The sequence below is a fragment of the Corapipo altera genome, unplaced genomic scaffold (assembly GCF_003945725.1).
Source record: "Corapipo altera isolate COAL_440 unplaced genomic scaffold, ASM394572v1 0, whole genome shotgun sequence".
Lineage (NCBI taxonomy): Eukaryota > Metazoa > Chordata > Aves > Passeriformes > Pipridae > Corapipo > Corapipo altera.
This window is the reverse complement of record NW_020884872.1, coordinates 20,037,971-20,054,311: the sequence shown is the minus strand read 5'-3', so window position 1 is coordinate 20,054,311 and position 16,341 is coordinate 20,037,971. Positions and strand designations below refer to the sequence as shown.

Sequence of the window (16,341 nt, the reverse complement as noted above, 5' to 3'; positions counted from 1 at the left end):
AATATCAGCAAAACTGGTTTTCACCATCTTCACTCTGAAACAACTGAACTATTTTTGCTTATGCCTTTCAGGAAAAAAAATTTGCTTGAGGCAAAGACTCACTGTGGAGCTTTACAGTCCAAATAGTTAAAATGGAGTCAAATTAAAGGTTATAATATAAGCTTATAGTGTGTCATACTTAAATATAGGTGTTGATGTCTGCTCCTTGCATAATACTACAAAGGCTCTTGAGTTTCTGTAGAAATAAGAAGAGAGCAAAATTATCTTCCCTTAATAAGGAGATGTAAAACATATGTAAAGAATTGTGATGAAGAGTGAAAAAATGAATGAAAATTCGTCTTTGGACAAATGCTCATATTTACATCAGTTTTTCATTGATGCTGAAAAAATGGAAGTGTAAATGGTTCATGACTCTGCAGCCAGATACTTGAAATAAACAAAGGATCATTAAGAGTGGTTACAGATCTCTGTTTCTTTTCCCATCTGTGGGAGTCTAATTCTTTGCTCCATAGAGTTTTTGTTTCAGCAACCTGTAACCAGGTGTAAAGTGTGCTCTCCTGGGAGCTGGAGAATTTAGCAAGTTTGAACTTGCTAATTCTTAAGTGAATACTTTAATGTTCAGTCTCTTAAAGTCTGTTATACCACTTCCACTGCCACCTTTCTCCTTTTTTTTTTTTTCAAATAAAAGTACTGAGTCAGTTCTCCACAGCCAAAAGTACAAATTGGAGCCTGGATTTGGAGCGGAAATTTGAAGCAATGAATCCCAGTCTCAGACAAGTGTCTAATCCATGTCTACAGGAAAACACATAAATCTTTGAAACAGGCACATAACTCTCCCCATTCCTTGTAGAGGGAATTTCATAGCTAGCTAGTCTTTGAGAATTATGTTCCAGGATCTGGATGACTAAAATACTCTCTTGGTTACAATATCCTTAGAAGATCTAATAGGCATGACAGTATGGAGTGTTACTCTACCTTCCTGCATGTCTTTTCCAAGTAAAAGTTCTTTTCCCAAATAAAATTAGTGAAGAGGACAAATGAGTAAGACTGTTCCAGTTTGGAAAAATTGCTTCCTTTGAATTAATGCTGATATTGATGTTCATTTAAAAGCCGTATGGAGGTTTTGCCTCTTCATAACACCAGTGTGATTTCTCTTTGTGAGAACTAGAAGAAACAAATAATCTGGGCAGTATGAGTAGGAGTGCAGCCAGGGATCAAGGGATGGGATTGTCCCCCTCTATATGGTGCTTGTCAGTCCATATCTAGATACTGCATCCAGTTTTGGCACCTGACACAGGAGAGATGTGGACAAGCTGGAGGGAGCTTGGGAGGACCCAGGGCAGCGGGGCTGTAGCGCTTGCACTGTGAGGAGGGACTGGGGGGATGGGGCAACCTGAAGAAGGAGTGGCTTTGGAAGCACCTGACAGCCTCCCAGCACCTACAGGAAATCACTGAGGAAATGGGACCAGGCTCCTCACAGTGGTGCAGGGTGGGAGGCAAGAGGTACAGGTTGCAACAGGTTTAGAGTGGTTTTAAAAGGAGAAACATTTTCCAACATGTTCACATTGTGTTGGCAGTGGAGCAGGTCACCCCAGGAGCCTGTGCCATCTCTGTCCTAGCAGGGTTTCAAGCTCTGGTGGGTGCAAGCCCTCAGCAGCCTGGTCTGACCCCAAAGCTGGTCCTGCTTTTGGCAGGGGGTAGGACTAGAGACCTCCGGAGGTCCCTTCCAGCCTGTGACCCCTCAAGCCTTTAGGCACCCAAAATCCTACTTGTTTTCAGCAACTTTTATAATATTTCTGTAATAGCAAGTGTATGATTAACACCAGCCCTTCTGATCACCTGTAGCCTCCCTAGAGTCCTTCTTGGACTGAAGGTCAAAAACTGATGAAGTAATTCTTGTCTAGGGATTAAAACCTTTAAAAGCTTCTCAAACCCTGTACGTGTGGATTTAAGGCTTCAGTTCTCTCTATCTTGATTTTTTAAAGCAGGGGAGTGCTTTTTTTATTTAATCTGAGCTAACTAATAGCTGTGTCATAATATATTAAAATCCTTCCGGAGAAGTATTTAACTGAATTTTTTTATGAAAACCTGAGATTATGTCATGTCTGTCTCTGACTCCCCAAGGATATTTTAGTTCATCTTAGTTTCTAGGCTGGTTAGCTTTTTCAAAAAATAGGTTAAAAAGCTTTCTTCTTAGCATTTCCTTTTAATCTGTAGACATTGTTATTTATATTAGGGCTGTGTAGGACTTCATGATGCTGCCACTAGAAATGTGATTCTTTGTCTTTTTGTATTGTACATTCTTCACCCATCTACAAATAGAAAAAAAAATGAGGACTGGCAACTCACTCTAAAAATACTATCTGAAGACACAAACCTTAGAAAGTGCTGCTGCTTATGTCTCCTGCTATCCCTAGACTGGAGGAAACATCAGAATTCCATATTGAAATTAATGGAAGAATTGATAGAAGATTGGGAGGGGGTAAAACCATCATATGTTTGGTGCCTTCTTATGTGGTCAGAGGTCAAAATAGTCAAACATCTTTCAGCTAAAGAGAAGCACAAAGTCTTCCACTGGTCTTACCAGTAAGACAGAAAGCAGGAAAACCTCAAATGACAAAGAGACGACCTCACCCCTCTTGGCCAATTACAGCATGTAAAGGACTGAGAATGGATGAAAAGGCAGATAATGTGTGTGATAGTGTTGTACAACTTGGATTATACTGGACACATTCTGTATGAAATTTTCTTTGCTATTTAGATCCTGGGTATGGAGTATCCAGAGGAAAAGTTAAAGATAAATTAGTATCTGAAGTTGGCACTTGAGGTGGTTTTTATAAGACCTTAATTCTTAGCCTTAATTCTTTGTATTGATTTTTAATGGGAATTTTTTCTGCAATATTTAGCAATGTGAATACAGAAGAGTAACTTAGAAATAAGCTTTTAGTTCAGTGGTTGCTTAGAAGTTTCGGCAGGCATTCTTTGAAAGCAAATTATTTCCCTCCATCCTTCTTCCTTCCTTTTCCACCATCCAACAAGGAAAGTAGTACTACACCTTCTATAAAATGGAGACCCTTCTCCAGAGCTCAAACCAATATAAACCAGGAGCCAGTGAAACTTTATATTTAAAAAAAAAGTTAATACACACACAAAAAACCCCCACAACAGATTTCCACTAAAGTCTAAATGTTAGAAGTAGAAATACACAGCAGTGAAATATCCTGAATTTATGTATGTATTTTTCTATTCCATTGCACTATTCTATGTAATCTTTGTCCTTATGGCTTTTAACATTGGCATTCTCTTAGGATTATTCAAGGGAAAACATTAAGTATTTATAGCCATAGTTAAAATCTTTATAAATAGTTTATAATAGGATCTGCCATAATAAAAGTTTGAAATAGTTTCCATTATAGTTCTTTGTTTTCACATATTCTAAAATTTACAAAATACGGCTTTTGGGGGGTAAAATTTTCCATGTTGTGAGTCTGAAAACTATTTCTGCTTCGTTAATTTGGAGTATAATCCTTTCAGCTATTTTGGAATTCTAGACAAATGGGAAAAATGCTTTTTCCCTTTGTACAATAATAATAAAAATAAAGAAAATCTTCAACTACATTTTTAACAATACTACAGGGGAAACAAGTGAAGGTTGAAATGTGTGGCAAGGCTTTTGCTTGCTGAGAGGGAAAAAAAAAGTTATAAATGATGGAAAAATAACATCAAACTGTTTCCAGTAACATCTGCTAAGCTTATTAGCAGAAACTAATAAAAATCCACCCCGTTAATGACATCGCTGCACATTCCCTTTGCCTGAGGCCATCCAGACATGAACTAGCCAAGCTGCTGTAGCTCCCTGCTGGCCTCTAGACCTTCACAGGTCTTCCGCATGGCGCTCGCTCACTGGATGGATCCCACATTTTGAGGTTTCAGGGATGTGCCCATCTCCGCTTCCTACACATGATGAACAACGCTGATCCTTCTTCTGTCTGCTACTTGTAGGGACCTGCAGCTGTATGGGACCAGACTGCATAGCTAAAAAAAAAAATGTAGGTTGGTTAGCCTAGCACAGATTCATGTTGTTTTACCTCATCTTATACACAGAGCTTTGCTAAGTCCAAGGGTGCTCTTTGTCATGCAAGTTACAGGTGTTGTCATGAGACAGTAGTACCACAAAGGTTTTCACTCTTAGTCTTTCTCTAACTGCACTTGTGTCAGGGTGTCCTAAAAGATACGGAAACAGAATGAAATTTCTATATACATGGCATCGAAACAGGTTTTACTGGATATCTGGGTCTTGTGGGAGAGATGTAACAAACAAACCTACAGGTATGTGGACAAACAGGCCCTGCTTCTTGGCGCCGCTGCTGTGTCCATGATGCTGCTTGCCTGGAGAGCATTGCAGGGGCCCCGTAGTTCTGGGACAAAGGAGCAAAATATGGGACCAAGTCTCAAAGCCCTTTACACTTTCACCTCTGTGCGTCACTTCCCTGGTGCTGAGGCCATGTGCCTGTGCACGGTGTGTTGGGTGGTGGAAGTGCCTTCTGCTGTAGTGGACACTGACACCACTGCAACCAGTGAGGTGGTAGTGGTCTGGTCTTTAAAATGAGAATTTACCCTCAGGGTGGTATGGGAAGTGGTTTATGTAAGGAGCAGGATAAAAAAGCACACAAAGATGTTTTATCCTTACCTTGCTCTTCAAAAATAGGGTGCACATGCAAGACACAACCCAATTCTTCAGCCAAGTTAAGTGCTCAGATGTGTTGGGAAAAAGCAGGATTTTGGCCCCTGCTACCACAATTTGACCATTTTAAGCAGCAAAGTTGCAGGATAAAAATCAGAAATAATCAAAAAAACCTTATTCAGATATTCTGTCTTTTGAGCAAGGCCTTCAGACTGTCTCTCCGTTGTCCTTCCAGGCTCATTGCTCTTACATTCCTTGCCCTGGCATTGCCTCATTTAAAACAGGTGCCATGGCTGCTAACTCCCACTGCCCATGTGGCTCTGAGGTTTCTGGAAGCTCCTTTTGTGTTCCAACTGCATGGTGTCACCTCAAAGACAATGTTTTCTCAACTGGGCCATTGCCTGTCTCATCACAGCTAGTGCCTGTCTGTGCCCGTTCTTGCAGGCCAGCTTGGGACTTGAGATACCTCACGTTTAAGTGTATTTTTACTATTAGGTGTCAAACAGCTGAAAAATAAACTACACTTTATTCTAGATATTTGGGGAGGAGGGATGTCCATTCTAGAAGTTCATCTGTGTTATTTTACATCTGAAACAGGTACAACCAGTTCTAGTAGGAACTCATGCCATCGCACTCATTCACTTCAAAACTCTGAATGTGAAGCACAGATGAAAAATGTAAATATTTGGTTTTGTTGAGGTTTTAGCAAAATCCAGGTATATTAAGTGAAAAGTTAAATTTCAGAGAGCATTAGTATAGTGGCTCTCTTGCCAAAATTAAAGAAAATCAAATATTGCTAGAGAAATTGTGCCATCTTTTTAAAGTTGCAATGCTCTTTAACTTTTTTGAGCATGTAGCACAATTTGTAAGATTTAAAGCACATTTTTATTGCGTTACGAGCATAGAAACGCACGTGCACACAGACAGTCTGTTACTGCACAATCAGTCAGTCATGTATTTTGGCCTAATTGGTTTGAAATGAGTGGACACATACCATTGTCCCTCTGCTTGTCCTAATTGCCATTTTGTGCTCATGTAAGGATAAAAATCCTTGGTTCTTTTTAGTGGCAGGATTCCCAATTGACTTCAGTTGTTCCAAGAGTGATGAGGGATCTTGATTCTCAAACTAAATCCAATCATGTGTTTTGATTTCTCAAGCCTCTGTAATTCCTTCCTTTTTTATTTTAAAACAATTCATTTCATTTCGTTTGCAATTTCTGGACCTACTGTCAACTCTCTCATTAGTCTTGCTCTCCCATTAGTCTTATTTTTTGCTTCCTGGACCTTTCCATATAATATGCTGGTATGAACAATATTTTTGTTTATTAAAAAAAAAAGGAAGTTTCCTTTTCTTAGAACCAAGCTATAAAAGAGGTTTAACACAATTGCACTAATTAAGAGGAGCAGTGGGGGTTTTTTGCTTTTTTTCCCCTTAGCAAAGAGACAAAGAGGAAAGATCAATACTGGAAAACGCATTTCATTCTGCAGCAAAGGCAGTTGGAAAAGATCCACTTGAACTCAGAACTGAAATGCTGGAGGCTGCTGTAATTAAGTAAATCAACTGAGAACTGAAAAACAACCTGATCAAACTAAGAGATTATAAGTATGAAAGATCTGATGCAGAGTTCAGCATCTCTTTAGATAGAGGAAGTAGAGTTTGCTGGGAATTTAGTGATTAAAGGCTTGTCTTTTGTTGATGATTAGTTATTTTGCTCTGGGAATTGTTGATTAATTGAAAAATGTTTGAATAGCACTTAGAAATTGCTGGAATATCTCTTGCTGCCCTTTCTTTAAGTAAATAGATGTGGATTTGGTTCCAAGTGGCCCTTCAGTTTGAAATGTAATTTATAATTTAATGAAAAGTAGTATTCATGCAGAAATAAAGCTTTCTGCAACAATGTTCACTGAAGTGTTTAACTGGCCAAATTATTTTTATAAATATTTTTGTGTTACTTTTGCTTTTATTTTTTTTCATGTTTTGATAGTTTCCTGGATGATGTGTTATTTTGTTAACATTTTTTTCCAGGAAAGGACAACCATTTTGTTAATCTATTGCAGATTTTTAAAAATATAAATATAGTAGACACTGTTATGATTTTAAAAAATAGAGATTCATCTGTTCAAAGACACATCTTTATAGATATTGCATAGTAAACCAACCTTCTCCCTGAACAATATTTTGATTTCATTTAAATGAAAACCTCTTTTTTGTCTGGTTTGCCCACACAACATTTGATTCATCAGAAGTGGCCTCGTGAAGACAGAATTACGGGTTCATTGATCAGTACCACATGTCTATGGTTGGCATTCCTTCTACATCCTTTTTCTCCGATTGGCACCAGATTTGGAACACCGATATGGTAGAGCTCACTGGTTAATAGTATGAGATCCAAGTATCAGGATCCAAGCTAGACCTTTATTACATCTGTGCCATTTTTTCTGAAGCTCTCAGGTACAGATGAAGTTGTTACAACTTTTCATGGAATCAGCAGGGTTGGAAGGGATCTCTGAGATCATCAAGTCCAACCCTTGATCCATTACCACCGTGGTTACAAGACCATGACATTAAGTGCCACATCCAGTCTCATCTTAAAAACCTCCAGGGATGGAGAATCCACCACTTCCCCAGGTAGCCCATTCCATTGTCTGATTACCCTCTCCGTAAAGAATTTCTTCCTAATATCTAACCTAAACCTCCTCTGGCAGAGCTTAAGACCATACCCTCTTGTCTTACTGACAGCTGCCTGGGAGAAGAGACCAAACCCTACCTGGCTACAACCTCCTTTCAGGTAGTTGTAGAGAGTGATGAGGTCTCCTCTGAACCTCCTCTTCTCCAGGCTGAACAACCCCAGCTCCCTCTCCTCATAGGACTTGTGCTCGAGTCCCTTCACCAGCCTTGTTGCCCTTCTCTGGACCTGCTCCAGCACCTTAATACCCTTCAGAACTGAGGGGCCCAGAACTGAACACAGTACTCGAGGTGAGTACAGGGGAAGAATCACTTCCCTGGTCCTGTTGGCCACACTGTTCCTGATACAGGCCAGGATGCCATTGGGCTTTTCATCTGAGTGTGGTCTTAAAGGCAGCAGTGAGAATGGGAATGAGCCGTGGCTCCCTGGGTTTGTTTTGGTATAGTGTGGTCTTTTAAAAATCAGTGGCAGTTCAGTGTAAATAAGTAGATTTAAAACCAAAATAAGAGCCAGGCTTAACATCTGACAGTGCAGGATTTCTGACAAGCCTATTGCCTTCTCTTTTTGAGGTCCTTGTCCTTAGTGATCTGCTATAAATGATGGTGACAGACATCTAAGTGAGACAATGCATACTGTACAGCTCAATAACCATTCCCAAAGGAGATTACTCTATTCTGCGGAATCTCAGCTTTTGTTTTCCCAAAACAACAAATTTGCAAATGCACTTGTGACTAAAACTTCAAAATATTAACAGCATAAGCGATGCAAAGACATCTGTGAGCATCTGTAAGGAACCTAGGACAATAGATCTGAAAGGCTGTAATCACCTCATTTTTTGTCATTCAGTAGTTGGAGTGACCTGTGAGGATCATTTGCAGAGTGAGGATAATTAACTATTCACCTTCCCTCTATGAAAGGCCAGGGAGGTATGGTGCAGTTCTTACTGTGAGCACATCTTGATGTGCTTTCTTAAGTGCAAGGTCTCCAGAAGGGGCAACTGGGTTTTTTTGGTTGGTTTTTTTTTTAAGTGTGATGTCTTGCTCAAACCTTAAAAGGAAGAGTCAAGAAGTCAAGCCTGCACAATCTGCATGTTGAAGAGGGCTCACTGTTAATTTGGTGACTTACATATGTGGAGTTTGGAAAACACCATCCCGCACCTTGTAATCAGGAGTGCAATGGTCTCATTCCCTTGTCAGGATACTTGTAAAGAAAAGACTCCTTAGTTTCATAAAATGACAGGAGAGACTGTGAGGGGAGAGGGAGCAGACTATGCTCTTTTCCTCTCCGAGAAGTTTCATTTGGCATTTTTGGAAAGTAGCATACTGGAGTTTCCACAAGAGGAGGCAGCTGCGATAAAAGCCAAGACTGAGGAATGCACTGGTGTGGGCCAAGCAGAGCTCATTACCCTTTGGGGAAGAGCTGCTGGCTACTGACTCTGTTCTGACTCTATGGTAGGGAGCATCCGAGAAATACAGAAGCATAGAGCTCATTGAAAGTTTCTGATGAAAGCATTTTTCAACAGAAACACTGAGATTGCCTAAATGACTAATTTTTTGAGAAGTGGCTTCTGGCTTTGGGAAATGTTTTTCATTAAACTACAGAATATATGCAAAACAGTAACACATTGATTTGACTATGCTGTCATGGTGCCTTCCTAGAGTCTATTTTAGTTCTTCTGTTCACATTCTCTTCTCCAACACAGGGAGACTGTAGTGGGTCCTGAGAGATGCACCTTGGTGCGTGGATCCATCTTGGATGAGAAAATGGGAGCACAAAAGTGTAAACTCCAGTTCCCATGCAGCAAGGCATCAATTTGACAACATTCAATGTTTGAACTTCTCTGCAATGTGTTCATTTTTATGGAACCTCTCCTTGCCTTTTTTTCCCCAAAGCAAATATGCAATTTCTCTTCACACCTCCCTATCATTTTAGTGACAGTGTTGTTATCAGTAAAACTTCGGTTGTGAAAAGACATTTTGGCCTAGCCTTGTCGAACAAGTAGGTAAATAGTGAAACCTCTCCAGGAGATAAAATGAAAATTTGTATGTTTCAGTTGGGGTTTTGAGGGGCTTGTTTTTCAGGGGATATTACAAAAATGACCCCCAAAAAACCCTCCGAGAAGTTGGCAACTGCTCAGCACTGAGTTAAAGCAGACTGGAGCTTGCAGACTTTTTCACAATGTGGCCTGACCAACCATCTGATACATTTCTGTCGGCAGGGCTGGATGCAGAAATGGGAAGTGTCTGACTTCCTATTTAGGTTTCAGGTTTACGTTTTAGTTTAGGTGTTTTCCCTAAATGTCTGGCCTGTTTCCACCTTCCTGAAGGGAAGACTGACTGGTAACTCCCAGTCCCTGTGGGTGGCATGCTGCAGCAAGTAGCAAATGTAAACTCATTTCCTGAAATAACCTTGGCCATTCCCTGGTCCGGGGTTAGCCTGGAGGGCAGGACACGGCCCTGGAGGACCCTGTGACCATCATTTAGAAGAAGGGCAAAGGAGTTGAGTCTTTAGATACTATTTGAAAATTAAAAAAGTTATTTTCCCCTGATTCTTCAGCCAGATCTCCCTTATTTATGGCAACAGTGCTAAAATATGCCTGATGAAGGGAGAACAATCCTTGAGTAGGGGCATGGGACGTAAAGAAACTGTTCTTAGTTCACCTGGCCAGCACTGTGCTGAACTATAGTTATACATGAGGCTGCCTTCTCCAGAGCCACTGGCATGGCCCATTAGTAGGATTCCCAGTGCCCCAGGAAGGTTTAATTTGAGAACAGTGGTATGTCAGTGCACAGAGCCAAATGAGATCCAGTGGTGTACTCCAGGAATCAAGCTGCCCTGGTTGCCCAGAGCACAGGGAAGCTGCAGCATTAAGCTTCGCTGGAGCAAGCTCAATGCCAGATAAACCACTTCAGCAAAAGCCAAGCAGCCCTAGAAGCACAGTGATGGTATATTCGGGCTAATATCCTAGATTTTTACCTCTGTGTGCAAAACATTTTTGCAAAAACCTCATTTCGGTAGATCTGAGAGTTGAGTCTTTATTTAAAATAAGTGTTTAATTTTGCATGATCTTGACAACCCATCCACTGATGGGGTTCGTATGTTTTAGATACATTATACTTTGGGTAGTCTTAATTGACTCAGGTCACGTGTTTAGACATTCTTAAATGTCTGCAGCATCACCACCCAAATTTTTAAGGTGAGGTTTAAGTAAATAGAACTTCCCATTACGTGTAATTCGGTGCAGGAAAAGGTGTTTCAAGTAAAGAAAGTTGTAGCCTTTTGAATGCCTTTTGTTAATCCTCTTGACACTGTGAAGAATGACGATCTTATTGCTGGTTTAAATGTGAAATGTTTCCAAAGGCACATTGGTATTCTTCATACACTGTACTTTATTACTGTTAAAAAAAACTATTAATCTAGGTAATACCAGTCTTCAGTGAAAAAAAAGGAGATCATCAATTAGCAGAATTAAATCTATCACAGTGATAACTGAAGGTTTCTGCAGTTTTCTACAGAAGTTTGCATTTCTACATTTAAAAAATATTGTGTTGTGGGGGAGGCTAGTTGTTTGTACCTTATGAATCAGCCTTGGAGATACACAAAATATAAGTATGTTTCTCTCCTCCCTGAAATGTCTTTTTAGCCACTTTTATTTGGGCTGTTTATCTGCAGAGAAGAAGGAAATCAGAAAGAGCGTTAATGAAATTGAGTATGGTCTTTGCCTTTCATAGCTCAGCCAAGTTTCTAATGAATACGTTTCTCTGGGTAAAAGCCAAGAACTGTGTGTTGCTGTGGATGGGTAAAAGCTTTACAGTTGTGTATCTGATTGCTACACTGGCATCTGTGGGAGGGAAGAAACCTTAAATATGTGAGTGGAGATCATCTAGTTATTTGTGGCATGGTAACAATGTGTATAAAGATATGATCTGACACGTACGTCAAAGTAAATCCTGTTGACTGACTTCAGGGAAAATGCATTGTAAATCCAACTACTACTTGGTGTGCTTGGGATTCTGATGCAAAGGTAGCTAGCTGCCATGGAGCTTTTTCTTCTGGGGCTGTCAGATTATTTATTTTGCAATCATGCTGATTTTCTCTGATTTTAATTCATTCAAGAAAAGTCATCTTTAGAAAAACAAACAAAAACCAGCACTCTTCCTTTCCTTTGCTTCCCTTTTCTGAAGCAACCCTCTGTATGTGGGAAATACCATGTTAATGTCTTAAATTGGCAGGATGAATCCAGAAATGGCATTTGTAGTTTCTTGTGTTTTTTTTAAATAAAGTTCATTTTACCACAGAGTACGTCATTGCTGGAACTGAATTTTTGCAAGAGGTTTCATCTTTACCAACTTTCCTACCACCAAATTCTGAAACAGCTATTTTTAAAATGCTTTTAAAAGTGGGGTTTTTTTCAACTCACAGCTATCAGATTTTCTTGATTTAATATTATCATGGCCATAGCAACGATACAGATGTATTTTAAGCACTCAAATGTGAAAATGGCCTTAACTGTTGCTACGAATGTCTGTCTTGTTCTTCATTGTACAACAATGATTATGCAAAAAGGGGCATAGGGGTTTATTAATTATTTAGCTCCAAGTCTGTTTATCTGGAAGAAGTATGTATAAAGTTATACTGGAAGTGGTGCTTTTACTGGCTGCAGTTGCCAACCTTGGTAACTGAAGCCCTTAACGCTGTCAGTGCTTCCAGTCTCCAAATCATGTGGCAGACAAATTTGAGCCCATTTTGCAGAAGAGGGATTGAAGAGAAAAGAGATCAAGTGGCTTCCTAGGGCAATACGTGGCGGGTGTGACAGGACTGGCTGTTGGATACAGCTGATGCTGTCCTCAGCCAGAATCTTAGCAGAGAGTGCTCATCCTTTCCAAAGGAGATGAAATTTTCCTTACCAAGATTACATGATTTTCAGTATTTTATTTCTTCTTGTTCTCTGTGAAATGCAAACTGTAGTGATAAAGACTGGAGTACTTGAGGAGGATGCCTCCCAAATTAGCAAACTATGGTTTCTTATGGAAAACCAGCATCCAAGCTATTGATGAAATACAGCCTAGGATAATAAAAGGCCTACCAGGGTTCGAAAGACCTCCATTTACATAAATATGCAGAGACATCTGTTACAGTCATGAGTGACCTGCTGGTTTAAATCATCACCAGGGGAAACGTCGTCGATCAGCATCGCCTGCAGTAGCAGGTGCTACTTTAGGCAGCAGGAATTACTGAAGAGGTTTTCGATGAACAAAGACGACCTTTCCGCTTGCCAGGAAGAGACATACGGGAAATTGAAAGAAACAGCACACGCCCACGGTCTTTCATTTGTGAGACACGATGAGAGCATAGTGTGTGCCTCTGTGTCCAAATCTGTACGTGATTAGTTATAGGTATGGTGTGGATGACAATGTTCCAAAGTTTATGTCTGAGGAGTACTTATGTTTTTTGAAACCAAACTACTTATGTCAGATTCCCAAGCAGGAATGAATCATCAAGATTTAATGGAAAATGTTCAAAATAAATTCATCATCTAAGCCCAGTGTTTTTATTACCAGAGCATAAGCCCAAAATAGTAATGTAAAACCATCATCCTAAAGGTTGCGATTACTTAAGTGAAAAATGAAAGTTTAATTCTTGCTCACCATAATGTTATAATATTATAAGTTTATATAATGCAAGGATATTTGTATTCCTTGTTGGCTCAAGGTATATGGTGTTCTCTCCTTCTCTCCCCACTTTCCCCCTGCGCCATTCACTGCATAACATGGCTTTGTAAGGAGAGGATCTGTCTTCAGTGGATGAATAACTGGACAGAAAACTGGATTTCAAATTTGAGGCTGCAGAAAGGTTATGATTTGGTGTGTTATATGTGACTGTAATTGTCAGCAGTTCTGAGAAAAAAAATGCTCGCATGGTAAAAAGGAGTGTCCAAAGAACCTGTGGTAAAGCCACTGAAGTAAAAGAATTGACATTTGCAAAGTCTCCCAAGATATAAAATGCTCCCTCTGTGTTTTTTGTATATGTTAAATACTGCTCTTTAATTATAATAAAAGGTGCAGTACAGCTTGAGTACTTGATTCACAATATTTAATGGGTGCCTCACACTGGGACATTACAGCTCTAATAACTGTATGAGATCTTTAAATACCTTAGCAATTCCCACCTCTGTTTTGATAACACATTTCATACCAAATGAAGATAAAACAAAACCTGTTCTTTTCTCTCCTTTGAACAGAGCGTGGATCACACTTCTCGTAGACCTCATCATATTGAGGTTGGGCTAAGATGAGCATAACCAGTGACGAAGTGAATTTCTTGGTGTATCGCTATCTCCAGGAATCGGGTAAATTTCTGCTCTTTCCTCATAACTTCTGGTCATAAATGAAATGGGAAAATTGGCTTTAAGCATGATATTGCTCTAGGAATGTTGCCTTGAGTGTTTCAGACTGATAGACTAAATATTTCTCGCACAAACCCACATTTCTTTGAAATCATTGTCTTGAACATAAAAAAAGTGCAAACATGCAGAGGTACAAAAGTAAATATTGCAGTTAGGCAAAACAAGGACGTAAATAACATTATGTTAACAAATGTTTTGGTAGAGTAATATCATGTCAGCCAAAGTAATTTTTGGCAGCATAGGCACAAAGCACATATATGTTGTATCTTTTTTCTTAACTACCTGAAATTGTCTAAATTGGTTTTATATTGGCTGTTAATGTAAATCTGTTTGCAAATTTCTGATGTTTTAGAATTTTGTTAGGGTAATTATATATGTAAACTGAGCTGCACAAGGGTCAGTGTGGCTCTGTCTCAATATCACTTCCACTTCTGTCTGTTTTCATATTGGAAAATATTACAGGGCTTTTCCTTTTAGAAGGAAATCTTAAAAAAAATATTAAATTGAAACTTAAATTTTGGGTTTGTTTCCATAGTCTTGTTTCCACTCTTTGACTGCAAGAAGTAGAGGGTCTATTAGCTAATGGAAAATATTTTGTTAGAGATGATAGGAGAGTTGAGAAACATTGACAAATAATTTATGGGCAGCATCACAGTTTACTTGGTACTGACCCTATGTTTTGTGTTGGTAAAAGTAGAATTGACTAAAAATATTTCATGTTTCGTATGCTGAAATGAACAAAAATTTCTATGAAAAATACATGTTGTCCTGTCAGAAGATTTGAAGCCAGTTTTGGAATAAACCCTCCAGACCCAAGAGATGTCTTGCACAGGGGACCAAAATCGCAGCATAATAAAAAGATGTGGGGTTAGCCTACTTCTGTTGGTCATTATAACTAGCATGCATTAGATATGTTATTTTGAGATGTTTCTTCTACTTGCAAGACTGTTTTGATCCCAAAAACCTAAATCCCTGTGTAAAGAATCTCCACTGAAATTACGAAGAAAATTTTTCATATTGTTTTAGTATCTGGTCTTTTAAAGCAGTTCTTTGAGAGTCCAGTTGTGGCCTGTGTTAGCTCTTTTCTCATGTTGTATTCCATTCCACTCTCTAATAACAGAGCTTCATAAAAAAATAGTCTAGATCTGGTGTGCAAACAGATGAAAGAAAAAGAAGAACTAACAAAACTAAAAACGTCATCCAGACAAAGTTTACTTTTAAAAATAAACTGTTGTGTACCACAGTGGATAGAGCTTTTAGACATTAGAGCAGTGCACAGATGGACATAATCAAAGTGTAAAGAATCTTGAAATTATTTTACGTTCTTATATTTGAGTTGTAGGAGATAATACATAACAATGTATTAATGCAGTAGCTTTTCCTGATGTGAAAAAAGAAAATTAGCCTTTTTTATTCCTCTTGATACATCAGTAAGTGGATTAGTGTTGTGTAGTGATTCAGGAGGCTTTACAAAGTCAGTCAAGAATGGTGATATTCTAGGTAACCCATCTCCCACAAGCAAGCGGTCACTTTTGCCATTTTACAGAGAAGTTTACATATAAATTTTCATATTAATAGCAAGTTGTACTGCTCTTACCTTCATATCTAGAGGGCCAAAAGTTTCTCTTTTTTAGTCCACACATACTAAAGGCATTTTGTTTCCAGTGTTCTATTATATTTTACACATTTAAGAGAGTGAAAGTTGAGGTCAAATATTTAAAGAAATATTCAAATATGCTTCAAACTGAGCATATTGAAATCTAGGTGCTGGGTATGGATTCAGTAGATATACCTGACAGTTTGTTAGGAATTTCATTCAGCATACAAGAGCTGTAACCAATGATGAATCCACTAATCTGCTTAAAAAGCTTCTCACATTTATTTTGAATCATTTTTCCTATTGTCATTGGTTTTTTCCAAAGGAATTTTTATATCTGTATTTTCAGATGAAGTAGGGTAATTAGACAGAAATTGTTATACAGCATTTTTGCCTTTCCACCTGCTACTATAAATGCCATAAGATGTGACAGCAGATGAAAGGTATTTAATCCATAGCTTCAGAAATAAGACATGCCAAATTTAAAGGCCCAGTGTTTAAACACAGTCTGAGTTCAAACCCCTACAATTTAAAGGCATTTGCCAAAACCAAAGTTTTTACATTGATTATTTGTTAACGTTAGCTGAACCTAAAACTTCTAAAAATTGTATTGGACACAGCCATAAAGGTTGCTTACAAGACCATACAAAAGTTCACTTTTTTTTCCCCCGGGTACCTGTCGTTTAATCTTAATGTGTAAAGCTTCCAGGCTTTCCCATAAAGTGTAGGCAAACGATTGGGAGGAAGAGAGAAATGATGAAAGGAAATACATATGGCCGAATAGCTGTATAAAAAAGCATAATATCCCTGTAATATTTCACATATTTTTCATCTGCAATGCACAGAAATACTTGAGATTATTTGAAACACTATAAAAAAGATTCTGGTGGGTGCTCTATGCTTCATTATGAAAATGCTGGCAGATGATTCTACTGGAAGTTTACCTCTTCTAAAACTGAAGTTAGAT

General features: G+C 38.8%; 1 protein-coding gene across 3 annotated transcripts in view; it reads left to right on the top strand.

Moving 5' to 3' along the window:
* TBL1X (transducin beta like 1 X-linked) overlaps positions 1 to 16,341 on the top strand; it is a 196,237-nt gene that overhangs the window by 128,870 nt on the left and 51,026 nt on the right. For all 3 annotated transcript variants that reach the window (XM_027639213.1, XM_027639204.1, XM_027639220.1), the window contains one exon: positions 13,613 to 13,720. In XM_027639213.1, the coding sequence (XP_027495014.1) occupies positions 13,663 to 13,720 (58 nt within the window). In that variant the 5' untranslated portion in view covers positions 13,613 to 13,662. The remainder of the gene's footprint in view (positions 1 to 13,612; positions 13,721 to 16,341) is intronic.